Here is a 27082-nt window from a genome sequence, read left to right as displayed (position 1 = left end):
CTGCAACATATATTGTCGCAATGGAGTTTAGTGTTCCCCAGAGAAAACATAATTGGGTTTTCGTTTCTCGGTGAACACGTATTGTTGATGTGTTATTGTATGGTGGGTGACTGGTCAAATTTGATTTCTGAATCGCTGACCGGCTCCCTTGAAGCACAGCAGCTGTCACCATAGCAACTCCAACAGCTGTGCACGGGAGAGAAACCCACATTTTGGGACTCATTTTGCTTATCCGCGCCAATATTGAGTTTTCAGGCTGACTTGATAAAAAATAAAAAAATACATTTTGATTTGTTCCTGGACATACATTTTCGTATTTTGGAGGGAGTTTGAAATATACCATATTTCACGTTATCAACAATGGATCTCCTTTATTTTGTTGAAAAAAAGGATATTGTAGCCTAGCAACTATTGTCAAACCCCCATCCTATCCCCAAAGTAAAGTCTGCTGGCAACACAAGGGATCATCACCCCTGCCAAGCCTCCAATGTACCCAGGAGCATTGGTCTCTGGAACTATAGTCCCCCAAATATATCACGTGACATGACATCTGCTCGCAGTAGTAACCAGGAGAAACAAAGCAACTGCTAGGGGGAGGAGAGCGCGCGCAGTATTGCTTACCCCGAGGAGGAGCTTGCCTCCGGAGTTCAGTTCACAGCATCAGTACCGAAACTTGCGCTGTCCTTACTCTGCGTTGGTTCTTCTAGACAAAGGAAAACATTATCTAAGCAATTTATAGCTGGTAGTCTATAGCTAAAGGCTGGTGCCAGGTTTGGGTTCTCCAAGACTGGGTATGCGCGTTTTCTTTTGAAGGATATGGTCACAACCCCGGTCTCAAAGTGGAGCCACGCACATCTCGGATCGGCGCGCTCCTCCAGGGGCTAGGATGCGCGCCCGGAACGTCAAGGTTCTTGCCCGGGTTTGGGTCTGAACAGGAATCCACTGCCCCGGGGCGCCGAGGCAGGAGGACCCAGTCGACCCGTTCCAGGATGCCGGTGATGCGAGGTCTGCTGGCTCCGCAGAACACCTTCCTGGACACCATCGCCACCCGCTTCGATGGCACCCGTAAGTAACCAACCTCCAGGTCATAAAGCGGGTATTGGTCGTCTAAAAGCCTCTACTGTTGTTAACTTTCAGGGTTTGCTCTATCGCCTACACAGTATAATTTTAGGGACAAAGCACATGACTCCACACTGAAAGGATTGCTCAAATGAAATACATTTGATTGGCGTGTTTCCACGCAGGAGACGGAATTTTCCATTCTACTTTGACTTCAATGTATTGACTGTATAGGCCTATTCATCCAATTTGTGCGTTAAAGCATTGCCTTTACCCCGTTAATATAATCGATAGCTGATGTTTTAAATTGGTTTCAGCAAAAAGTTGGCTTATAGTTTGTGTGCTTTCTTTTTTCAGTGGTTTCTGAACCACTGAACTCCGCACGCTTTGTGGGGTCTATGTAGCCTATAATAAACACATCTTATTATAACGCTCTCTCTGGCTACTATTGTAGCCTATGGAGTGCATGATAACACAGCAAAATGCAGTTCTTGCTACATCGGGATATGACTGCTTTAGACAATACATCCCGCATTCCAAGCTTACAATAGTGCACGCGGATAGACCTGGCTTGATTCTTAAGTTTCGGTGTGATTTAGCGCACCTGCTATGTTTAACTGCAATACTGTGGTCCATTGTTTAATAATGCACTGGCAGATAATGTCCATCTATCACCATTCACCTCAGCTGTCTCCAACCTAGCTCTCGAAAACCCTTCTCCATATGTAGGGTTTACAGCGCTTACATTCGCTCACTGATGGCGCCACGTGAACTACAATTCCAACGCTGTGAAACGTCAACAATCATCGCTTTCAAACCGGTTTTCAAATCATATTCTGAAATGCCCCTTATCTTTTATATCAGATTGAAAAATAAAATAAATGCACTCAATGTCTTGGAGAAACCTGCAGTTTTGCACAGATCCACAAGCTCTGTGTGCCTCCAGTTGATGTCCTCAGTTACACCAATACACACACAGGCGTTCGGAGCATGCTAGATAGCTAATCAGCACAGGTGGCCATGCATGTCTTCCATCTGTCTTCCTTAAACAAGCGCTGTAACATGGAGATATGGCCATGTGGGAACACTAACGCCAACCCTATAAAGGTGTGTATCAATTTAAACTTTTGTTAAAAATATATATATATATATATCTCGCTGATATGAAAGATAAGGTCCTTCTGCTTCCAAAACCACAGGCAAGCAATGCGTGTTCATGCTCAGACCAAGTGTCAGGGCTCTTAACCAAACTGAACAAAAAAGATGCCTTTGTTCAGTGACTCTTATGTGGAATGAAAAGAAATGGAACTGAGAGTCATGGTCAAGGGCTATCTCCAACCATGATATATGATTTGATCAGAAGATAATTGTTGATGTTCTTTTATAGCTGCATATTCCTATTTCAGTAAAGCAGTAAACACAGCGACTTAAAAAAGGTTTTAGGACAAGTGCTGGGGAAGTGGGAGGTCGAGTTCCAAGCAGGGCTGCTTGAGCCTTGTGTGTCTTGTCTCTGCGTTTTGATCCGTTGTGATTAGGGTTGAATGGTGGGAGCCCGGGTACCTAGATTTACTGGGATTTACCGCCCAAAACCACTCCCTTTTCCTGGGATAAATAACTGCTTTGAAACCGGTAAATAATAACAAATAATTTATATGAACAGCATGGCGTGAAATGGAACAGTTAAATTACATGTCTAAATCTGTCTTCTCTAACGCCTCTGCATGAATCATCAACACTCAGGGTGGGAACAGACAGCCCAGCTGTGTTCGAATACCCATACTAACATACTTAATGAGTAGATACTACATACGGTATACTATTAGTTCATTTTAGTATACTGTAAACGAACCGTATCGTTTCAGTTGAGTGTACTAGAGCTTCGCCTGTCTACCCGGAAGTTGATGCTGTTCCTATGCAACCTCTTGTTAGCTTGTTAGCATAACAAATGACTAGCTAAACATTTAATTATTTTGAGTGTGTTCGTAAATTCAATCCGTAGTGCCAGAGTGCCCTCTGGGCGTTCCGTTCGTAAATCTAGAGCGTTGTCAGATTGTCTGTTCATAAGTTTCGCTCTCGGAGCATTCAGAGCGCACACTGGACGCTCTGGCCAAGAAGTAGGGTTGATCAGAGCGGTCAACTGCAGTCAAGCACCCAAGCTAACTGGCTAACGTTGGCTAGCTACTTCCAGACACAAATGAGAGAACACCTCACTCTGACCATTTTACTCACCCTAGCAGAGCTGGTTAGGCTGTTTTCATGTTATCCAGAGCGTTGGTTACTGTAACTGTGCTGTAGGCAACAATTTAATTACGCTTGTTTTTGACGAAGTTTACGGACACTGGCCATATTCAAAGGGTGTTGAACATTCGTAAATTACACAGCAGGACCTGGTCAATGACCTGAAGAGAGCTGGGACCACAGTCTCAAAGAAAACCATTAGTAACACACTATGCCGTCATGGATTAAAATCCTGCAGCGCACGCAAGGTCCCCCTGCTCAAGCCAGCGCATGTCCAGGCCCGTCTGAAGTTTGCCAATGACCATCTGGATGATCCAGAGGAGGAATGGGAAAAGGTTGTGTGATCTGATGAGACAAAAATATAGCTTTTTGGTCTAAACTCCACTCGCCGTGTTTGGAGGAAGAAGAAGGATGAGTACAACCCCAAGAACACCATCCCAACCGTGAAGCATGGAGGTGGAAACATCATTCCTTGGGAATGCTTTTCTGCAAAGGGGACAGGACGACTGCACCGTATTGAGTGGAGGATGGATGGGGCCATGTATCGCGAGATCTTGGCCAACAACCTCCTTCCCTCAGTAAGAGCATTGAAGATGGGTCGTGGCTGGGTCTTCCAGCATGACAACGACCCGAAACACACAGCCAGGGCAACTAAGGAGTGGCTCCGTAAGATGCATCTCAAGGTCGTGGAGTGGCCTAGCCAGTCTCCAGACCTGAACCCAATAGAAAATCTTTGGAGGGAGCTGAAATGGAGGAGTGGGCCAAAATCCCTGCTGCAGTGTGTGCAAACCTGGTCAAGAACTACAGGAAACGTATGATCTCTGTAATTGCAAACAAAGGTTTCTGTACCAAATATTAAGTTCTGCTTTTCTGATGTATCAAATACTTATGTCATGCAATAAAATGCAAATTAATTACTTAAAAATCATACAATGTGATTTTCTGGATTTTTGTATTAGATTCCGTCTCTCATAGTTGAAGTGTACCTATGATAAAAATTACAGACCTCTACATGCTTTGTAAGTAGGAAAACCTACAAAATCAGCAGTGTATCAAATACTTGTTCTCCCCACTGTACACTGTAAGTGTTCTGACCCTTTGCTATGAGACTCGAAATGGAGTTCAGGTGCATCATGTTTCCATTGATCATTCTTGAGATGTTTCTACAACTGGATTGGAGGCCACCTGCAGTAAATTAAATTGATTGGACATGATTTGGAAAGGCACACACATGTCTAAGGTCCCACAGTTGACAGTGCGTGTCAGAGCAAAAACCGAGCCATGTGGTCAAAGGAATTGTCTGTAGAGCTCCGAGACAGGATTGTGTGGAGGCACAGATCTGGGGAAGGGTACCAAAGCATTTCTGCAGCATTGAAGGTCCCGAAGAACACAGTGGCCTCCATCATTCTTAAATGGAAGAAGTTTGGACCCACCAAGACTCTTCCTAGAGCTGGCCGCCTGGCCAAATTGAGCATTCGGGGGAGAAGGGTCTTGGTCAGGGAGGTGACCAAGAACCAGAAGGTCACTATGACAGAGCTCCAGAGTTCTGCTATGGAAATGGGAGAATCTTCCAGAATTACAAACATCTCTTCAGCACTCCACCAAACAGGCCTTTATGGTAGTGGAAACTCCTCAGTAAAAGGCACATGACAGCCCGCTTGGAATTTGCCAAAAGGCACCTAAAAGACTCTCAGACCATGTAAAACAAGATTCTCTGGTCTGATGAAACCAATATATAATTTTTTGGCCTGAATGCCAAGCATCACGTCTGGAGGAAACCTGAGTTGAAGCATGGTGGTGGCAGCATCATGCTGTGGGGATATTTTTCAGCGGCAGGGACTGGGAGACTAGTCAGAATCGAAGGAAAGATGAACAGAGCAAAGTACAGAGAGCTCCATGATGAAAATCTGCTCCAGAGTGCTCAGGACCTCAGACTGGGGCGAAGGTTCACCTTCCAACAGGACAATGACCCTAAGCACACAGCTAAGACAATGCATCAGTGGCTTCAGGACAAGTCTCTGAATGTCCTTGAGTGGCCCAGCCAGAACCAGGACTTGAAACCGATCAAACATCTCTGGAGAGATTTGCAGAAGATGCTCACCATCTAACCTGTCATAGTTAGAGAGGATCTGCAGGGAATAATGGGATAAACTCCCCAAATACAGGTGTGCCAAGCTTGTAGAGTCGTACCCAAGGCTGTAATCGCTGCCAAAGGTGGTTCAACAAAGTACTGAGTAAAGGGTCTGAATACTTATGTGATATTGATATTTCCGTAGCAAACATTTATAAAAACGTGTTTTTGCTTTGTCATTATGGGGTATTGTGATGTCATTATGGGGTATTGTGATGTCATTATGGGGTATTGTGATGTCATTATGGGGTATTGTGTGTAGATTTGATTTTGGGGAGAAAAAAACAATTGAATCCATTTTAGAATAAGGCTGTAACGTAACAAAATGTGGAAAATCCAAGGGGTCTGAATACTTTCCGAATGCACTGTATATAGCCCTATATATAGATGTCCTGGCCTACCACTTTTCTGTAATACATTCAATGCAGTATTAGCCTTATATTTCGCTAATTAATGATGGGTTATGCATAATAAGCTTCTAACTTATAGCCTCTGTCTCCTGCGCAATACGCATCCACCTGCTCTCCGCTGGCCTCTCCTTAAGAAACGCTCCTTAGCTCTTGGAGTCCCATGCACGAAAAGCTAGAATAGCTTGCTGGAAATGATTTGATATTTTTTGCATTTCTTATACCAATAGGCTATTCGAAGGGGGCCGCAAGCTCTTGTTTGCTGAATGTTAAATACTGCAGCCAATAGAAGTCAGGGGTTGTTTGATAGAAGAGCGAACGCACGATGGCGGTAGGATATAGCTGTTATTTATTCAGACCCGTAACCATTCAGTCTTCTTGAAGAGAAGTGAAAGCCTTCTGCATCTAATGTTGCTAGGCTATAACTAATCCTGTCACGAGGTTGTTTCATTTAGTTGAAAACCTTAATGTGTCTCTTCAGCAGTTAGTGTTTGATTTAGTTACAGCTTTACAAAGGAAATGGTATGGAACACAATCATGCATAGATGTAGACAGTGGGGATAACCTGTTATTATTGAATGTTGGTGTGTGTGTGTGTGTGTGTGTGTGTGTGTGTGCTTTACCTGTCAATCAATGGATTTCTTGACATTTCCTCTGCTCACCCATGCATATTATCCTACTAATTGTCTGTAATTATTTATATTATTTTCTCTGTCATAGGCATGAGTGCATTGTGTATTACTCCAAGACCGCTCTCCTTTGAAAAACTAAACTAAATTAAAGAGCAAAAACAGTCCTTGGTCTTTCTTGAGAGCAGGCAAGCAGGCACCCTCTAGTCCTCAGTGCTTAGAGCTGCTTCAACAGTTTGACTGTAGTCCAACCCAACCAAGTGACTCAAGTATCCACCCACCAGCCAGAACGCAATAAGCCCCTTCAACTTCCAACGCCTATATATCCAGATTAACAGACGCTGGCTCATCCAACAGAGATCCATCCACACACGTTCTTTCACAGAGCCATCCACACACGTTCTTTCACAGAGCCATCCACACAGTTCTTTCACAGAGCCATCTACACATGTTCCTTCACAGAGCCATCCACACACGTTCTTTCACAGAGCCATCCACACAGTTCTTTCACAGAGCCATCCACACACGTTCCTTCACAGAGCCATCCACACAGTTCTTTCACAGAGCCATCCACACACGTTCCTTCACAGAGCCATCCACACACGTTCTTTCACAGAGCCATCCACACACGTTCGTTCACAGAGCCATCCACACACGTTCCTTCACAGAGCCATCCACACACGTTCGTTCACAGAGCCATCCACACACGTTCTTTCACAGAGCCATCCACACACGTTCCTTCACAGAGCCATCCACACACGTTCCTTCACAGAGCCATCCACACACGTTCCTTCACAGAGCCATCCACACACGTTCTTTCACAGAGCCATCCACACACGTTCCTTCACAGAGCCATCCACACACGTTCTTTCCAACTATCCTGCATCCAAATGAACTCTGCTCATATGAAAGAGATCCAGTCAATTTATCCTCTGAGAGCTACAAAAACACAGGCCTTTTCTATTTGCAGCATTCGTTTGCTCTTCAAACACTAATTACCCACCTCCAGCAATCTAAGAGAAGTCATTGTAATTAACTCCCATGGATGTCAAGGATTCACTGCGACCTCTCAGTGTTGTCAGACAAGGGACAGGGATCTGCCGAGTGTGAACCAGAGCGTTTCAACAACGCAGCCGTGGAGCTAAATATAAAGCCATTTTGTTCCTGCATCTCGCTATTGCCTGCAACAAACAAACACTCAAAGCTTTGTGTTTTATAAACAGTCTGACAAAGAAATACAGAGAAACTCATTTCCCACTGGGCACAGGTGTCAATTCAACGTCTATTCCAGGTGGGTTCAACGTAATTTCATGGAAATGACGTGGACACAGCTCTGATTCAACAAGTGTGTAGGTTCTTTCTGAGAGCGAGAGAGAGAAAGACTTCCCTAAGATCTGAAGACTTGCGTTGGCTTCCAGAGTGAGATGTCTAGGCTTTAGCTCAGCAGGGTAACACAGTCTAGTGGTGCACAGGGCACAGAAGACCCAGGTTCAAACAACGAAGGTTAATCCATTGTAACACTGAAGGAGATGCTGTGTGGCCTAACGACCACTTCCATGTCTAGTCACACATCACACCATCAACCTGAATCATACTTCTGGAAACATGATGCTGTTATTTTCAGGACCCCTCTCGATGTGACGTTATTACTTTTCCTAAGTTGTCTGAGAGCGACCTTCTTTCTTCCCTCGGTATGATGCAGTTTACCACCACTCTCTGGTATACAACAGCAGGCCAAGCTTCAGAGCCTCTGTCTGCATTTCATGGTGTGGTTACACATCACCCACTCTCAGATCCCCATCCACGTCTCTACCACTACCACCACTACTACCACCATCACTACTACCACCACTACCACCACTACTACCACCATCACTACTACCAACACTACTTCCACCATCACTACTACCACCACCACTACTACCACCATCACTACTACCAACACTACCACCACTACTACCACCATCACTACTACCAACACTACTACCACCATCACTACTACCAACACTACCACCACTACTACCACCATCACTACTACCACCACCACCACTACTACCACCATCACCACCAACATGACCATGACCATTACGTGCAAATCCTATGTTGATTAGAGTCAGAGAAAGAATTGGCTGTCTAGACTCATTTTAATCTAATTTGCTTCACACATATCAATACCCACTATATTACCTCTCACCCCCCTTAATCAGAAATGCACCACTCAGGCTTTAAATTAGTTATTCAGCCATTTTCATATGCCATCCTGGTCTGTGATAATTAAGTTAGGGTAAGTCTGTTCAACAGGTAGACAGACCTCTGTGGGACAGACCAGACCAGATGCGCTCTCTCTCCCCTCTCTCCTCTCTCTCCGCTCTCTCTCCTCTCCACCACTCTCTCCTCTCTCTCCGCTCTCTCTCTTCTCCACCCCTCTCTCCTCTCTCTCTGCTCTCTCTCCTCTCCACCCCTCTGTCTTCTCTCTCCGCTCTCTCTCTTCTCCTCCCCTCTCTCCTCTCTCTCCGCTCTCTCTCTTCTCCTCCCCTCTCTCCGCTCTCTCTCTTCTCCTCCCCTCTCTCCGCTCTCTCTTCTTCTCCTCTCTCTCCGCTCTCTCTCTTCTCCTCTCTCCGCTCTCTCTCTTCTTCTCCTCTCTCTCCACTCTCTCTTCTCCTCTCTCTCCGCACTCTCTCTTCTCCTCTCTCTCCGCTCTCTCTCTTCTCCTCCCCTCTCGCCTCTCTCTCCCTCTCTCCTCTCTCCTCTCTCTCCGCTCTCTCTCTTCTCCTCCCCTCTCTCCTCTCTCTCCGCTCTCTCTCCTCTCTCTCCGCTCTCTCTCCGCTCTCTCTCTTCTCCACCCCTCTCGCATCTCTCTCCCTCTCTCCTCTCGCTCTCTTCTCCACCCCTCTTGCCTCTCTCTCCCTCTCTCTTCTCTCTCTCTTCTCCACCCCTCTTGCCTCTCTCTCCCTCTCTCTTCTCTCTCCGCTCTCTCTCTTCTCCACCCCTCTCGCATCTCTCTCCCTCTCTCCTCTCTCTCCGCTCTCTCTCTTCTCCACCCCTCTCGCCTCTCTCTCCCTCTCTCCTCTCTCTCCGCTCTCTCTCTTCTCCACCCCTCTCGCCTCTCTCTCCCTCTCTCCTCTCTCTCCGCTCTCTCTCTTCTCCACCCCTCTCGCCTCTCTCCCTCTCTCCTCTCTTTCTCACCTGCATCCAGTCCCATTTCCTTTCCCCTCATCTTCCTTCCCACATCTTATCCACCTCTCACCTCCCTCTCCTCCAGTCCCACCACCCATTCCCAATGACTGTTTTCTGTATAGCTCACAACTCCAGGCTTTAGGTGTTCATCACCTGCTCTGCTGAACTGGTCCATTGTGAGGCGATGAAAGCAGCTTAGCAACGGAGCATGGTCGTCACAGCCAGGTGTCTTTCCTAGGGTTGTCTTAGACAATAGTCATCGTGCACTCTGGGGGAGGGGGGGGGGGGGGGGGTAAAGATTGAGAATGGGCACTGGTGGTGGTGTAGTTTAGTGTAGCCACTGTGTAGCCACTGGTTTGAAACTTGCTGTAGTGTATGTACTGTACTCTTGACAGGAACGATGCACAATTACACATGTTGTCTGGAGGATTATATGCCTGACAAGAAGACTGTTATTATCTGTGCATGTATTTTGTGTAGAAACAAATAGTAATCTCTAGATGAATGGGCAAGGAGGGGGAGGCTTGGGTGTGAAACATTACAGAAGATGGACAGTATAGTATCAGAAGATGGAGAGAGGGAGAATGGAAGTAGTCATGGAGGGATAAGGAATGATGGAGGGAGGGAGGATGGAAGGAATGATGGAGGGAGGGAGGATGGAAGGTATGATGGAGGGAAGAGGATGGAGGGAGGGAGGATGGGAGTAGTGATGGAGGGACAAGGATGGAGGGAGGGAGGATGGGAGTAGTGATGGAGGGAAGAGGATGGAGGGAGGATGGAAGTAGTAATGGAGGGAAGAGGATGGAGGGACAGAGGATGGGAGTAGTGATGGAGGGAGGAGGATGGAGGGAGGGAGGATGGGAGTAGTGATGGCGGGAAGAGGATGGGAGTAGTGATGGAGGGAGAGAGGATGGAGGAAGAGAGGATGGGAGTAGTGATGGAGGGAAGAGGATGGAGGGAAGAGGATGGAGGGAGAGAGGATGGGAGTAGTGATGGAGGGAGAGAGGATGGGAGTAGTGATGGGGGGAGAGAGGATGGGAGTAGTGATGGAGGGAGAGAGGATGGGAGTAGTGATGGAGGGAGAGAGGATGGGAGTAGTGATGGAGGGAGAGAGGATGGGAGTAGTGATGGAGGGAGAGAGGATGGGAGTAGTGATGGATGGAAGGAGAGAGGATGGGAGTAGTGATGGAGGGAGAGAGGATGGGAGTAGTGATGGAGGGAGAGAGGATGGGAGTAGTGATGGAGGGAGAGAGGATGGGAGTAGTGATGGAGGGAGAGAGGATGGGAGTAGTGATGGAAGGAGAGGATGGAAGGAGAGAGGATGGGAGTAGTGATGGAGGGAGAGAGGATGGGAGTAGTGATGGAGGGAGAGAGGATGGGAGTAGTGATGGAGGGAGAGAGGATGGGAGTAGTGATGGAGGGAGAGAGGATGGGAGTAGTGATGGAGGGAGAGAGGATGGGAGTAGTGATGCAGGGAGAGAGGATGGGAGTAGTGATGGAAGGAGAGAGGATGGAAGGAGAGAGGATGGGAGTAGTGATGGAGGGAGAGAGGATGGGAGTAGTGATGGAGGGAGAGAGGATGGGAGTAGTGATGGAGGGAGAGAGGATGGGAGTAGTGATGGAGGGAGAGAGGATGGGAGTAGTGATGGAAGGAGAGAGGATGGGAGTAGTGATGGAGGGAGAGAGGATGGGAGTAGTGATGCAGGGAGAGAGGATGGGGGGAGAGAGGATGGGAGTAGTGATGGAGGGAGAGAGGATGGGAGTAGTGATGCAGGGAGAGAGGATGGGGGGAGAGAGGATGGGAGTAGTGATGGAGGGAGAGAGGATGGGAGTAGTGATGGAGGGAGAGAGGATGGGAGTAGTGATGGAGGGAGAGAGGATGGGAGTAGTGATGGGGGGAGAGAGGATGGGAGTAGTGATGGAGGGAGAGAGGATGGGAGTAGTGATGCGGGGAGAGAGGATGGGAGTAGTGATGGAGGGAGAGAGGATGGGAGTAGTGATGCAGGGAGAGAGGATGGGGGGAGAGAGGATGGGAGTAGTGATGGGGGGAGAGAGGATGGGAGTAGTGATGGAGGGAGAGAGGATGGGAGTAGTGATGGAGGGAGAGAGGATGGGGGGAGAGAGGATGGGAGTAGTGATGGAGGGAGAGAGGATGGGAGTAGTGATGCAGGGAGAGAGGATGGGAGTAGTGATGGAGGGAGAGAGGATGGGGGAGAGAGGATGGGAGTAGTGATGGAGGGAGAGAGGATGGGAGTAGTGATGGAGGGAGAGAGGATGGGAGTAGTGATGGAGGGAGAGAGGATGGGAGTAGTGATGGAGGGAGAGAGGATGGGAGTAGTGATGCAGGGAGAGAGGATGGGAGTAGTGATGGAGGGAGAGAGGATGGGAGTAGTGATGGAGGGAGAGAGGATGGAAGTAGTGATGCAGGGAGAGAGGATGGGAGTAGTGATGGAGGGAGAGAGGATGGGAGTAGTGATGGAGGGAGAGAGGATGGGAGTAGTGATGCAGGGAGAGAGGATGGGAGTAGTGATGGAAGGAGAGAGGATGGGAGTAGTGATGGAGGGAGAGAGGATGGGAGTAGTGATGGAGGGAGAGAGGATGGGAGTAGTGATGGAGGGAGAGAGGATGGGAGTAGTGATGGAGGGAGAGAGGATGGGAGTAGTGATGGAGGGAGAGAGGATGGGAGTAGTGATGGAAGGAGAGAGGATGGGAGTAGTGATGGAGGGAGAGAGGATGGGAGTAGTGATGGAGGGAGAGAGGATGGGAGTAGTGATGGAGGGAGAGAGGATGGGAGTAGTGATGCAGGGAGAGAGGATGGAAGGAGAGAGGATGGGAGTAGTGATGGAGGGAGAGAGGATGGGGGGAGAGAGGATGGGAGTAGTGATGGAGGGAGAGAGGATGGGAGTAGTGATGGAGGGAGAGAGGATGGGAGTAGTGATGGAAGGAGAGAGGATGGGAGTAGTGATGGAGGGAGAGAGGATGGGAGTAGTGATGGAGGGAGAGAGGATGGGAGTAGTGATGGAGGGAGAGAGGATGGGAGTAGTGATGCAGGGAGAGAGGATGGAAGGAGAGAGGATGGGAGTAGTGATGGAGGGAGAGAGGATGGGGGGAGAGAGGATGGGAGTAGTGATGGAGGGAGAGAGGATGGGAGTAGTGATGGAGGGAGAGAGGATGGGAGTAGTGATGGGGGGAGAGAGGATGGGAGTAGTGATGGAGGGAGAGAGGATGGGAGTAGTGATGGAGGGAGAGAGGATGGGGGGAGAGAGGATGGGAGTAGTGATGGAGGGAGAGAGGATGGGAGTAGTGATGGAAGGAGAGAGGATGGGAGTAGTGATGGAGGGAAGAGGATGGGAGTAGTGATGGAGGGAGAGAGGATGGGAGTAGTGATGGAGGGAGAGAGGATGGGAGTAGTGATGGAAGGAGAGAGGATGGGAGTAGTGATGGAGGGAGAGAGGATGGGAGTAGTGATGGAGGGAGAGAGGATGGGAGTAGTGATGGAGGGAGAGAGGATGGGAGTAGTGATGCAGGGAGAGAGGATGGGAGTAGTGATGGAGGGAGAGAGGATGGGAGTAGTGATGGAAGGAGAGAGGATGGGAGTAGTGATGGAGGGAAGAGGATGGGAGTAGTGATGGAGGGAGAGAGGATGGGGGGAGAGAGGATGGGAGTAGTGATGGAGGGAGAGAGGATGGGAGTAGTGATGGGGGGAGAGAGGATGGGAGTAGTGATGGAGGGAGAGAAGATGGGAGTAGTGATGGAGGGAGACAGGATGGGAGTAGTGATGGAGGGAGAGAGGATGGGAGTAGTGATGGAGGGAAGAGGATGGGAGTAGTGATGGAGGGAGAGAGGATGGGGGGAGAGAGGATGGGAGTTGTGATGGAGGGAGAGAGGATTCGAGTAGTGATGGGGGAGAGAGGATGGGAGTAGTGATGGAGGGAGAGAGGATGGGAGTAGTGATGGAGGGAGAGAGGATGGGGGGAGAGAGGATGGGAGTAGTGATGGAGGGAGAGAGGATGGGAGTAGTGATGGAGGGAGAGAGGATGGGGGGAGAGAGGATGGGAGTAGTGATGGAGGGAGAGAGGATGGGAGTAGTGATGGAGGGAGAGAGGATGGAAGGAGAGAGGATGGGAGTAGTGATGGATGGAAGGAGAGAGGATGGGAGTAGTGATGGAGGGAGAGAGGATGGGAGTAGTGATGGAGGGAGAGAGGATGGAAGGAGAGAGGATGGGAGTAGTGATGGATGGAAGGAGAGAGGATGGGAGTAGTGATGGAGGGAGAGAGGATGGGAGTAGTGATGGAGGGAGAGAGGATGGGAGTAATGGAGGGAGAGAGGATGGGAGTAGTGATGGAGGGAGAGAGGATGGGAGTAGTGATGGAGGGAGAGAGGATGGGAGTAGTGATGGAGGGAGAGAGGATGGGAGTAGTGATGGAAGGAGAGGATGGAAGGAGAGAGGATGGGAGTAGTGATGGAGGGAGAGAGGATGGGAGTAGTGATGCAGGGAGAGAGGATGGGGGGAGAGAGGATGGGAGTAGTGATGGAGGGAGAGAGGATGGGAGTAGTGATGGAAGGAGAGAGGATGGGAGTAGTGATGGAGGGAGAGAGGATGGGAGTAGTGATGGAAGGAGAGAGGATGGGAGTAGTGATGGAGGGAGAGAGGATGGGAGTAGTGATGCAGGGAGAGAGGATGGGAGTAGTGATGGAAGGAGAGAGGATGGGAGTAGTGATGGAGGGAGAGAGGATGGGAGTAGTGATGGAAGGAGAGAGGATGGGAGTAGTGATGGAGGGAGAGAGGATGGGAGTAGTGATGGAGGGAGAGAGGATGGGAGTAGTGATGCAGGGAGAGAGGATGGGAGTAGTGATGGAAGGAGAGAGGATGGGAGTAGTGATGGAGGGAGAGAGGATGGGAGTAGTGATGGAAGGAGAGAGGATGGGAGTAGTGATGGAGGGAGAGAGGATGGAAGTAGTGATGCAGGGAGAGAGGATGGGAGTAGTGATGGAGGGAGAGAGGATGGGGGGAGAGAGGATGGGAGTAGTGATGGAGGGAGAGAGGATGGGAGTAGTGATGGAGGGAGAGAGGATGGGGGGAGAGAGGATGGGAGTAGTGATGGAGGGAGAGAGGATGGGAGTAGTGATGGGGGGAGAGAGGATGGGAGTAGTGATGGAGGGAGAGAGGATGGGAGTAGTGATGGAGGGAGAGAGGATGGGGGGAGAGAGGATGGGAGTAGTGATGGAGGGGCGAACCTGCTGAAGTACATGGAGGATTGTTTCATGTCACTGGGAGACAAAGTTTAAATGCATTTTTCACTCAGACTGTGATTTGAGACCAGAATTAATTAGCCCATCAATTAGCATTGCTCTTGCACATTTATAATGTCAAAATGACTGGGGTTCCTGCATTCCAAACGGTACCCTATTCTCTACATAGTGCACTTTTTTTGGACCACAGCTCTATGGAGATAACAAGGGAATAGGGTGCCATTCAGGACACACCCTGGGTTTATAGAAAGCTCAGTTCATTATTTCAGTTTAAGAGTCTCCTCATAGCATTTTTAATTGGAGACAGTCTGATTATAGAAGTGGATAATCTATGTGGAGAGTCGTCCCCTCTCCCAGTAAATGAATTGAAATATGTTTTTATGTCTTACGACTATTAAAATCACTGCAGTCCAAAAAGGGTGCGCACAGAGTGGGTTGTTTAGTAAGAGCTTTAGACTACATCCCAAATCCCCTTTCCCCTATGGGCACTGGTCAAAAGTAGTGCACTATAGGGCCTCCCGGGTGGCGCAGTGGTCTATGGCAGCTGTGCCACCAGAGACTCAGGGTTCGAGCCTAGGCTCTGTCGCAGCCGGCCGCGGACCAGGGGGTCCATGGGGCGATGCACAATTGGCCTAGTGTCATCCGGGTTAGGGAGGGTTTGGCTGGTAGGGATATCCTTGTCTCATTGTACACTAGCAACTCCTGTGGCGAGACGGGCGCAGTGCACGCTAACCAGGTCGCCACGGTGTTTCCTCCGACACATTGGTGCGGCTGGCTTCTGGGTTGGACGCGCGCTGTGTTAAGAAGCAGTGCGGCTTAGTTGGGTTGGTTGGGTTGTGTTTCGGAGGACGCATAGCTCTCAACCTTCGTCTCTCCCGAGCCCGTATGGGGGTTGTAGTGATGAGACAAGACAGTAACTACTAACAATTGGATACTAACAAAGGGGGGAAAAAAGAAAGTTGTGCACTATATAGGGAATAGGATGTCATTTTGGACAGATTTTTAGTGTTGTTACAGTACTGCCTCTAGCAGAACGTCTACATTTACCTTCACATATGGGAGTAGTTCTGCATTCTAATTCACCACACCAGTAATTGGGCAGAGTACTGTAAGCTGCCATCTCTTAGCCAATCAGAATTGATGGTCTCACCACTGAATTGAAAGTGAATATCAAACGCCAAGATGAACGGTTGTTCAAAAGCTCTGTAAAAACTGTTTGGGTTTTAAAGTAATGACACTAGCCGTCTAAAGCCTAATGGGCTTAAAGTGAGAGTGATGTTGTAGTGAATAATGCTCTCTCCTGTTGATTACCTATTTTGGGTATGGCCATACTCAGTGGCGGACTTAACAGAAAGGGGGCCTTGTGAGCTGGGCATTATTTAAATATATATATATCATGTATCTGCTCGATGGCCCCATGCTCTGCATTTTTGACCACATAGTTGACAAAAAAGTAAGTGAATCCATACAGCCAATTATTATTCATAATATATCAATAATTTATGAATTAATAGTGAAGTTGACAGCTTACGTGCATCTTTGGAGAAAGCCATCCAGGACAATCCTACAGCTTTACTGACTCAACAAGCAGCTCCAAGACCACATAGCCTTTGAAGTTGTACATCTGGAGACCTGTGTAGAATCCCTAGAATCTGGGAGTATAGGCGCTGCCTAAACAACAGTTTGACCCAGATGTGTCTATCATAGTGGCAGGACTGCCAGCCGATTCAAAACGAGGACCTAAACCAGCTGATATCGGTAGGCCTAGGCTGTCAAACAGAGGTGATTGTAGTTGAGAGGTAAAGTTCCCGGGGTTGTGAAGGTGGAGTGCCAGTCCATGGAGGAGAAAGTGGCCCTGTACGAAGAAAACTAAAGCTGCGAGGCCATGCTGATAATGACAGTCTTCCTTCGATCAGCTAAATCCCACACCAGTCCCCTTATAGAACTGAACTTCAAGACACTGCTGAGAGAAATACCAGGAGGGAAGGACTATTTTGTCATGGGAAGCAGACAGGTCATGTGAGTGGCTCACCTCTACCAATCAAAATGTCATGTGAGTGGCTCACCTCTACCAATCAAAAGGTCATGTGAGTGGCTCACCTCTGCCAATCAAAAGGTCATGAGAGCGGCTCACCTCTACCAATCAAAAGGTCATGTGAGTGGCTCACCTCTACCAATCAAACGGTCATGTGAGTGGCTCACCTCTACCAATCAAAAGGTCATGTGAGTGGCTCACCTCTGCCAATCAAAAGGTCATGAGAGCGGCTCACCTCTACCAATCAAAAGGTCATGTGAGTGGCTCACCTCTGCCAATCAAAAGGTCATGTGAGCGGCTCACCTCTACCAATCAAAAGGTCATGTGAGTGGCTCACCTCTACCAATCAAACGGTCATGTGAGTGGCTCACCTCTACCAATCAAAAGGTCTTATAAAGGCCTAAGTTTAGTTCCAGCACCTACTGCCTTTTAAAAAGAGGCAGAGCACAGGTGTTAACATATCAATCTCCCCTGGGGATTATTTGATTGGAGCAATTTCTTTGACATATTTTAGCTCCCCGTGTCTCAATTCAACCTTGGAGATAGAGAAAGGGAGAGAGAGAGCTTCTACTGTTCTTCAGCGACATGGGCTTTAATATCGAAATAGACACAAGATGAAGTCATTAAAGAGGATGTCAGGCCGCGTTCAAGACGAGAATGAATAAATGATGGGACAGAATGAGATAAAATGACCCAGAGCCTCCCAGCCTCTGTGCCACAGAAGTAGATGAAGGTGACAAAGCAAAACGGACAGGGACACATTAGTGGAGTGGAGAGAGAGACCGTAACGTAGCAACATGGAGGGTGGGGAAGGAGGGTGGGGAAGGAGTGTGGGGAAGGAGGGTGGGGAAGGGGTGTGGGAAAGGATGGTGGGGAAGGAGGGTGGGGAAGGAGGGTGGGGAAGGAGTGAGAGTCAGAAAAAGAGGGACAGAAAGAGAGCAGGGACAGAGAGAATGAGGATAGAGAGAAAGGAAGAAAGAGAGATACTTTATCAGCCTCGTAGGTCCACTGGGAAGGAAAGGACCTGTCACTAAAAGGACCTGACATTGATGATGGCTTCACAGAGAAAATTGAAAATAAAGGCAAATAGCTCGAGAGCCTTTAAGGAGGACCAACATCAGAAACAAATCCCCTTCAAATAGATGAGCTGTGGTCTCCAGATGCCCGGAGGATAGCCTGGCCTGCATCCAGATGGTAATTATTTATCTCAAAACACACTCAAACTGTGACTGTATCCCAAATGGCACCCTATTCACTTCATAGTGCACTACTTTTGACCAGAGCCCTAGTGCACTATATATGAAATACGGTGCCATTAGGGGTAGGCAAGCTTCTGAAGGGAGCAGTGGAGTATGAGAAGGGAGAGGGCGAGCACGGCCCTGTATCTCCCCTGTATGTCCCCTGGATTAATAATTGGGGTACGCAGGGCTGCATGACAGACTGAGCAACAGATTGAGATCCATGAGGCTCTGCAGCCCCCCTGGGGCAGGCTCCTCTCCTGTACCCTGGCTACCATCCCTCTGGAAGAGACAAGAAAAGACAGGCCTTCCGAAGGCCTCCGGGTGGAGGCCAGACAGGCTGTCATAGACATCTAAATGTGAAGAAGGAACGAGAGGAGGAGGAAAGAGAGGGAGAGAAAGAGAGAGCGAGAAAGACAGTGGCAAGTGAAAGCGATTGGTGAGACAGAGAATGAGAGTGGCGAGAGAGACAGGTAAAAATACAAAACAAGATCCTGACTGGAACCAGTATCATGATCCATCGTCCTGATAAAATGCTATCATTTATCTCACAGTCCAATCATTTACAGATGTGGTTATTATCGATCTGTTGATCCATAGCCTGCACCCTGTCTCCACCACTACTTTGTCTCCCTTACCTCATTTACCTCCTGAGCCCTCAACCTTTAGCTGAACCTGAACAGGTAAGATTGGGATTTTAAAGTACGCAGTTAGATGTAAAGGTCTGGCTTTCATCCACTGACTACAGTTGAACTCTCATTGAGTGACTTGAGTGGTGAGCCAAACATGGAGTGTCCCGTCCTGTCTTCATCCTGTCCTGTCTTGTCGGTAGTGACTGAAGATGGCTCCTATCTTTCCTATCTTTTCAGTAGTGGCTGAAGATGGCTCCTATCTTTCCTGTCTTTTCAGTAGTGGCTGAAGATGGCTCCTATATTTCCTGACTTGTCAGTAGTGACTGAAGATGGCTCCTATCTTTCCTGTCTTTTCAGTAGTGGCTGAAGATGGCTCCTATATTTCCTGACTTGTCGGTAGTGACTGAAGATGGCTCCTATCTTTCCTGTCTTTTCAGTAGTGGCTGAAGATGGCTCCTATATTTCCTGACTTGTCGGTAGTGACTGAAGATGGCTCCTGTCTTGTCGGTTGTGACTGAAGATGGCTCCTATCTTTCCTGTCTTGTCAGTAGTGACTGAAGATGGCTCCTATCTGTCCTGACTTGTCGGTAGTGACTGAAGATGGCTCCTGTCTTTCCTGTCTTGTCAGTAGTGACTGAAGATGGCTCCTATCTGTCCTGACTTGTCGGTAGTGACTGAAGATGGCTCCTGTCTTTCCTGTCTTGTCGGTAGTGACTGAAGATGGCTCCTGTCTTTCCTGTCTTGTCGGTAGTGACTGAAGATGGCTCCTATCTGTCCTGTCTTGTCGGTAGTGACTGAAGATGGCTCCTATCTGTCCTGTCTTGTCGGTAGTGACTGAAGATGGCTCCTATCTGTCCTGTCTTGTCGGTAGTGACTGAAGATGGCTCCTATCTGTCCTGTCTTGTCAGTTGTGACTGAAGATGGCTCCTATCTTTCCTGTCATGTCAGTTGTGACTGAAGATAGCTCCTGTCTTGTCGGTAGTGACTGAAGATGGCTCCCGTCTTGTCGGTAGTGACTGAAGATGGCTCCTATCTTTCCTGTCTTGTCATTAGTGACTGAAGATGGTGGCTCCTATCTGTCCTGACTTGTCGGTAGTGACTGAAGATGCCTCCTGTCTTGTCGGTAGTGACTGAAGATGGCTCCTATCTTTCCTGTCTTGTCATTAGTGACTGAAGATGGTGGCTCCTATCTTTCCTGTCTTGTCAGTAGTGACTGAAGATGGCTCCTATCTTTCCTGTCTTGTCAGTAGTGACTGAAGATGGCTCCTGTCTTGTCGGTAGTGACTGAAGATGGCTCCTATCTGTCCTGTCTTGTCGGTAGTGACTGAAGATGGCTCCTATCTTTCCTGTCTTGTCAGTAGTGACTGAAGATGGCTCCTATCTGTCCTGTCTTGTCTGTAGTGACTGAAGATGGCTCCTATCTGTCCTGTCTTGTCATTAGTGACTGAAGATGGTGGCTCCTATCTTTCCTGTCTTGTCGGTAGTGACTGAAGATGGCTCCTATCTGTCCTGTCTTGTCAGTAGTGACTGAAGATGGCTCCTGTCTTGTCGGTAGTGACTGAAGATGGCTCCTGTCTGTCCTGACTTGTCTGTAGTAACTGAAGATTAGAGGTCGACCGATTAATCGGGATGACCGATTTAATTAGGGGCGATTTTCAAGTTTTCATAACAATCGGAAATCGGTAAACCGATTTTGCCAATTTTCTTTTCTTTTTTCTTTTATACATTTTTGTACACCTTTATTTAATCTTTATTTAACTAGGCAAGTCAGTTAAGAACACATTCTTATTTTCAATGACGGCCTAGGAACGGTGGGTTCGTTCAGGGGCAGAACGACAGATTTTTACCTTGTCAGCTCGAGGGATTCAATCTTGCAACCTTACAGTTAACTAGTCCAACGCTCTAACCACCTGATTACATTGCACTCCACGAGGAGACTGCCTTTTACGCGAATGCAGTAAGCCAAGGTAAGTTGCTAGCTAGCATTAAACGTATCTTATAAAAAACAATCAATCAATCATAATCACTAGTTAACTACACATGGTTGATGATATTACTAGTTTATCAAGCATGTCCTGCGTTGCATATAATCGATGCGGTGCGTATCGTTGCTACAATGTGTACCTAACCATAAACATCAATGCCTTTCTTAAAATCAATACACAGAAGTATATATTTTTAAACCTGCATATTTAGCTAAAGGAAATCCAGATTAGCAGGCAATATTAACCAGATGAAATTGTGTCACTTCTCTTGCGTTCATTGCACGCAGAGTCAGTGTATATGCAACAGTTTGGGCCACCTAATTTGCCAGAATTTTACGTAATTGTGACATATAATTGAAGGTTGTGCAATGAAAAGTTAGACTTATGGATTCCACCCGTTTGATAAAATACGGAACGGTTCCGTATTTCACTGAAAGAATTCTTGTCTTATTTTCGAGATGATAGTTTCCGGATACGACCATATTAATGACCTAAGGCTCGTATTTCTGTGTTATTATGTTATAATTAAGTCTATGATTTGATATAGCAGTCTGACTGAGCGATGGTAGGCAGCAGCAGGTTCGTAAGCATTCATTCAAACAGCACTTTCTTGCGTTTTGCCAGCAGCGCTTCGCTGTGCTTCAAGCACTGAGCTGTTCATGACTTCAAGCCTATCAACTCCCGAGATTAGGCTGGTGTAACCGATGTGAAATGGCTGGCTAGTTAGAGGGGTGCGCGCTAATAGCTTTTCAATCGTTGACGGCACTCACTCTGAGACTTGGAGTAGTTGTTCCCCTTTGTTGTCGTTGTGTTCCTGGTTCGAGCCCAGGGAGGAGTGAGGAGAGGGATGGAAGCTATACTGTTACACTGGCAATACTAAAGTGCCTATAAGAACATCCAATAGTCAAAGGTATATGAAATATAAAGGCATATAATTCCTATAATAACTACAACCTAAAACTACAACCTAAAAATTGAAGACTCATGTTAAAAGGAACCACCACCTTTCATATGTTCTCATGTTCTGAGCAAGGAACTGAAACGTTAGCTTTCTTACATGGCACATATTGCACTTTTACTTTCTTCTCCAACACTTTGTTTTTGCATTATTTAAACCAAACTGAACATGTTTCATTATTTATTTGAGGCTACATTGATTTTGATGTATTATATGAAGTTAAAATAAGTGTTCATTCAGTATTGTTGTAATTGTCATTATTACAAATAAATAAATAAAAAATAGTCCGATTAATCGGTATCGGCTTTTTGGGTCCTCCAATAACCGGTATCGGCTTTTTGGGTCCTCCAATAACCGGTATCGGTGTTGAGAAATTATAATCGGTCGACCTCTACTGAAGATGGCTCCTATATTTCCTGACTTGTCAGTAGTGACTGAAGATGGCTCCTATATTTCCTGACTTGTCAGTAGTGACTGAAGATGGCTCCTATATTTCCTGACTTGTCAGTAGTGACAGTAAGTCCTGTTGGTACTAAATAAAGCTGTCAGACTGTGCCTGGGGACTGTCACTTCCCATCAGCGTCCCTAGTCTTTGATGAGAGGGAAGGTAAACAAAGCTATTTGAGATGCTGCCAGCGGAGGTAGTTCTTTACCCTGAGATAATGCTCCTCTTGGAACAGTGTGTACTGTGTGTGTGTGTACATGCTAAGTGGGCTTGTGTTTGTGTTCGTTTATGGACTAGATGGGCATTATATGGAATCATTGTTCTACATTTGGACATCACTCACTGGATCGTGATTATAACCATAACAAATATTGGCATAGCTTGAGAACAAACTGGGCTTATCTTGTTTGGCGTTGCTGGTCCTTACAGTACATTAGCAAAGTCATTTTTCTGTTATTTTTCTCTCTCTACGCTCTCTCTCTCTCTGATCTCTCTCTCTCTCTCTGAGAGAGAGAGAGATCAGAGAGAGAGAGAGAGAGAGATACATATTTTAGGGTCTGAATACTTTCCAAATGCACTGTATGTATTGACTCAGTGGTATGAATACTTATTTATTTTTATTTTACCTTTATTTAACTAGGCAAGTCAGTTAAGAACAAATTCTTATTTTCAATGACGGCCTAGGAACAGTGGGTTAACTGCCTGTTCAGGGGCAGAACGACAGATACCCTGCCGCCCCACTTATGTGAATGAGATATTTCTCTATTTCATTTAAAAGAAAATTTCAAAAAACATGTTTTCACTTTGTCATGATGTTGTGTTGTGTGTAGATGGATGAGACCCCAAAAATATTTTATCCATTTGTTATTTATGTTGTTACACAACAAAATATGGAATAAGTCAATGGGTATGCATACTTAAAAACAATGTTCAACTATAAATACATTCTTTAAGTGCATGAAATACACTATATACACAGAAGTACGTGGACACCGGTGTGGAAGAACTTGCCCTCAACCCCATCAAATGGAAGCAAGTCCCCGCAGCAATGTTCCAACATCTAGTGGAAAGCCTTCCCAGCAGAGTGGAGGCTGTTATAATAGGACCAACTCCATATTAATGGCCATGATTTTGGGCTGTGATGTTCGACAAGCAGGTGTCCATATACTTTTGGTCACGTAGTGTATTCTAACTACTGCATGTTCCTATATATCGACATCCAATTAGTCTGATATTGATCTTTAAATCAGTCTAATTACAGTCTAATTAAACAGTCAAACTGTTTTCAACCATTAACAAATAAAGCGATTTTTCAGACCAAAGAAAAATAGACCGGTCTGTAAACTGTCCAATGGAAAAGTACCAGGGCAATGCCACGGTAACGGAGTTACACGTTGGCTCAGTTTTTTCACTGTAAAATGTATGCCAAACAAAAAAATTAATTAGAAAATATCTTAAAGATACTGTATGTGTGTTTGGTAAGGAATTACAATGGACAAGGCAATGTTTCTTAAACTTACAGAAGGTGAACAATTTCTCCAAAACAAATTGTAACTCCTGATATTAGTTGGCATGGGTGTTTACGTCAACAGTATTGTGTTTTGATGTACTTCTTATACCTTTTACAACTTTATTTTCTAAGACCCCTTTTCCATCTTATCCAGAGCAATTAGGGTTAAGCGCCTTGTTCAAGGGCACATCAACAGAGTTTTCACCTAGTCGGCTCGGGGATTCGAACCAGCGACCTTTCGGTTACTGGCCCAACACTCTCAACCACTGGGCTACCTGCCACCAAGTCCATGTAGTATTAGGGTAAATCCACATGACTTCAATCACTTTTTGACAGCATCAACTTTCCAGACATGTTTGCCCATGGAAGAAGTGACTTTTTGGACCTGAATGCCAAAACATTCAGGAGATGCCCCATTTTTGCAAACCCACCATACCATGTCTTCATCGCTGGAAAAAAGCTAAACTATTGAGTGATATAATTAAACAGCTTACAAGCAGGGTTGTCAAACTATTTTTTAATTTCCACAAGATCTGGGGTCCAGCACGCCGCGAGGCCCTGTCTCCAGCACGCCGCGAGGCCCTGTCTCCAGCACGCCGCGAGGCCCGGTCTCCAGCACGCCGCGAGTCCCGGTGTCCAGCACGCCGCGAGGCCCTGTCCCCAGCACGCCGCGAGGCCCTGTCTCCAGCACGCCGCGAGGCCCTGTCTCCAGCACGCCGCGAGGCCCGGTCTCCAGCACGCCGCGAGGCCCTGTCTCCAGCACGCCGCGAGGCCCTGTCTCCAGCACGCCGCGAGGCCCTGTCTCCAGCACGCCGCGAGGCCCGGTCTCCAGCACGCCGCGAGTCCCGGTGTCCAGCACGCCGCGAGGCCCTGTCTCCAGCACGCCGCGAGGCCCTGTCTCCAGCACGCCGCGAGGCCCGGTCTCCAGCACGCCGCGAGGCCCGGTCTACAGCACGCCGCGAGGCCCTGTCTCCAGCACGCCGCGAGGCCCTGTCTCCAGCACGCCGCGAGGCCCGGTCTCCAGCACGCCGCGAGGCCCGGTCTCCAGCACGCCGCGAGGCCCGGTGTCCAGCACTCCGCGAGTCCCGGTGTCCAGCACTCCGCGAGTCCCGGTGTCCAGCACTCCGCGAGTCCCGGTGTCCATCACGCCGCGAGTCCCGGTGTTCAGCACGCCGCGAGTCCCGGTGTTCAGCACGCCGCGAGTCCCGGTGTTCAGCACGCCGCGAGGCCCATTATTCCAAGGTCATCTGATCAGAGCTGTTATCTTCATTCTTAGAGCTCTAGTGATTCAAGCAGCATGATGAAAGTCTAATACATCTCCTCAATTCCTTCTGTTCTCCTTTTTACATCCTACTAACCCCTGAGTGTGGGTGTGTCAGTGTGGGTGGACATGGATGAGAGACCTGTGTTTGTATGCTAAAAATGGTTAAGCCCATACCTTGTTGTATTGATTTAGAGATGATAGGCTACATTAGAGATGATGGACTTTGGTGTGTATGAGAAGGCTTGAATGATAGAAACACAATCTGTCTGATTTATGCTGAATGAAGTATGGTACACTACATCACCATGGTACCATTCTGACTGGGGCACAGTGTTCTGTGTGTCCCGGAGCGTGCCTGCCTGCACGTGAGTGTACATTATGCATGAATGGAACCAGGCTGGAGGGAGTCTTTGTAGCAGATTGCCTGCATTTATGAAAAATAGTAGTGTGTGCTGTACGTTTGTGTGTGTAACAAAGACTACAGTTTAGCTGCAGTAAGCATGTGTCATAGCTGGTTTCATTCATCAGATGACATGTAAAACAATCCATTATTTATTAATAACACATTTAGTTTTATTGAGGAGGGGAGGGGATAAGCGGAGAGGGGAGGAGATGGGAGGAGTGGAGAGGATGCGGAGAAGAGAGGGAGGATGAGGAGAGCGGAGGATGAGGAGAGGAGGGGGTGGGGAGAAGAGGGGAGGAGGGGGAGGAGGGGGAGGGGAGGAGAGGAGGGGGAGGGGAGGAGAGGAGAGGGGAGGGGAGGATGATGAGGAGAGGAGGGGGAGGAGAGGAGATGGGAGGAGATGGGAGGAGTGGAGGGGGAGGAGAGGAGGGGGAGGGGAGAAGAGGAGAGGGGAGGGGAGGATGATGAGGAGAGGAGGGGGAGGAGAGGAGATGGGAGGAGTGGAGAGGATGCAGAGAAGAGAGGGAGGATGAGGAGAGGGGAGGATGAGGAGAGGAGGGGGTGGGGAGGAGGGGGAGGGGAAGAGAGGAGGGGGAGGGGAGAAGAGGGGGGGAGGAGGGGGAGGGGAAGAGAGGAGGGGGAGGGGAGGAGAGGGGGAGGGGAGGAGAGGAGGGGGAGGAGAGGAGATGGGAGGAGATGGGAGGAGTGGAGAGGATGCAGAGAAGAGAGGGAGGATGAGGAGGGGGTGGGGAGAAGAGGGGGGGAGGGGGAGGGGAGGAGAGCGAGGGGAGGAGAGGGGAGGGGAGGATGATGAGGAGAGGAGGGGGAGGAGAGGAGAGGGGACGACGGGAGGTGAGGATGAGAGAAGAGAAGACGGGAGGAGTAGGGAGGAGAGGAGAGAAGAAGGTAGGGGTGGAGAGGGGAGGGGAGGAGAGGAGAGTAGGAGGGAGAGGTGGGGAGGAGAGAAGAAGGTACGGGTGGAGAGGAGAGAGGAGGAGGGAGAGGTGGGGAGGAGAGAAGAAGGTACGGAGGGAGAGGTGGGGAGGAGAGAAGAAGGTACGGGTGGAGAGGAGAGAGTAGGGGGAGGAGGGGGAGGGGGAGGGGAGGAGAGCGAGGGGAGGAGAGGGGAGGGGAGGATGATGAGGAGAGGAGGGGGAGGAGAGGAGAGGGGACAACGGGAGGTGAGGATGAGAGAAGAGAAGACGGGAGGAGTAGGGAGGAGAGGAGAGAAGAAGGTAGGGGTGGAGAGGGGAGGGGAGGAGAGGAGAGTAGGAGGGAGAGGTGGGGAGGAGAGAAGAAGGTACGGGTGGAGAGGAGAGAGGAGGAGGGAGAGGTGGGGAGGAGAGAAGAAGGTACGGAGGGAGAGGTGGGGAGGAGAGAAGAAGGTACGGGTGGAGAGGAGAGAGTAGGAGAGGAGAGGAGAGAAGGGAAGGGAGGGGTGGGGAGGAGAGGAGAGGAGAGGAGAGGAGAGGAGAGGAGAGGAGAGGAGAGGAGAGGAGAGAAGGGAGGGGTGGGGAGGAGAGGCGAGGAGGAGAAGGGAGGGTGGAGAGGAGAGGAAAGGAGAGAATTGGGGACGAGAGGAGAGGAATTTAATTGTAGTCCAGAACCTAATTTTGATTGAATAGACTCCAGGGACCGTGATGTGTGTAAAAACCTCGGAGAGAGAGATCACCCAGTCCTCCGGATTAGCGGGGGCCCTAAGGCAGGGCTCTGTTGT

At 48.4% G+C, this 27082-nt stretch overlaps 1 protein-coding gene across 1 annotated transcript in view; it reads left to right on the top strand.

Annotated features, from left to right (window-relative positions):
• The first annotated feature begins 590 nt into the window (after window positions 1-590).
• Window positions 591-27082, top strand: part of LOC110502145 (potassium voltage-gated channel, subfamily H (eag-related), member 3) — a 205725-nt gene continuing 179233 nt past the window's right edge. Inside the window, exon 1 of the mRNA XM_036959274.1 lies at window positions 591-1065. Within this exon, the coding sequence (XP_036815169.1) occupies window positions 990-1065 (76 nt within the window). The 5' untranslated portion in view covers window positions 591-989. The remainder of the gene's footprint in view (window positions 1066-27082) is intronic.

The sequence above is a fragment of the Oncorhynchus mykiss genome, chromosome 22, assembly GCF_013265735.2.
Source record: "Oncorhynchus mykiss isolate Arlee chromosome 22, USDA_OmykA_1.1, whole genome shotgun sequence".
Taxonomy (NCBI): Eukaryota; Metazoa; Chordata; class Actinopteri; order Salmoniformes; family Salmonidae; genus Oncorhynchus; species Oncorhynchus mykiss.
Note: the sequence above shows the minus strand (reverse complement) of the source record. Positions and strands in the feature narration are given on the sequence as shown.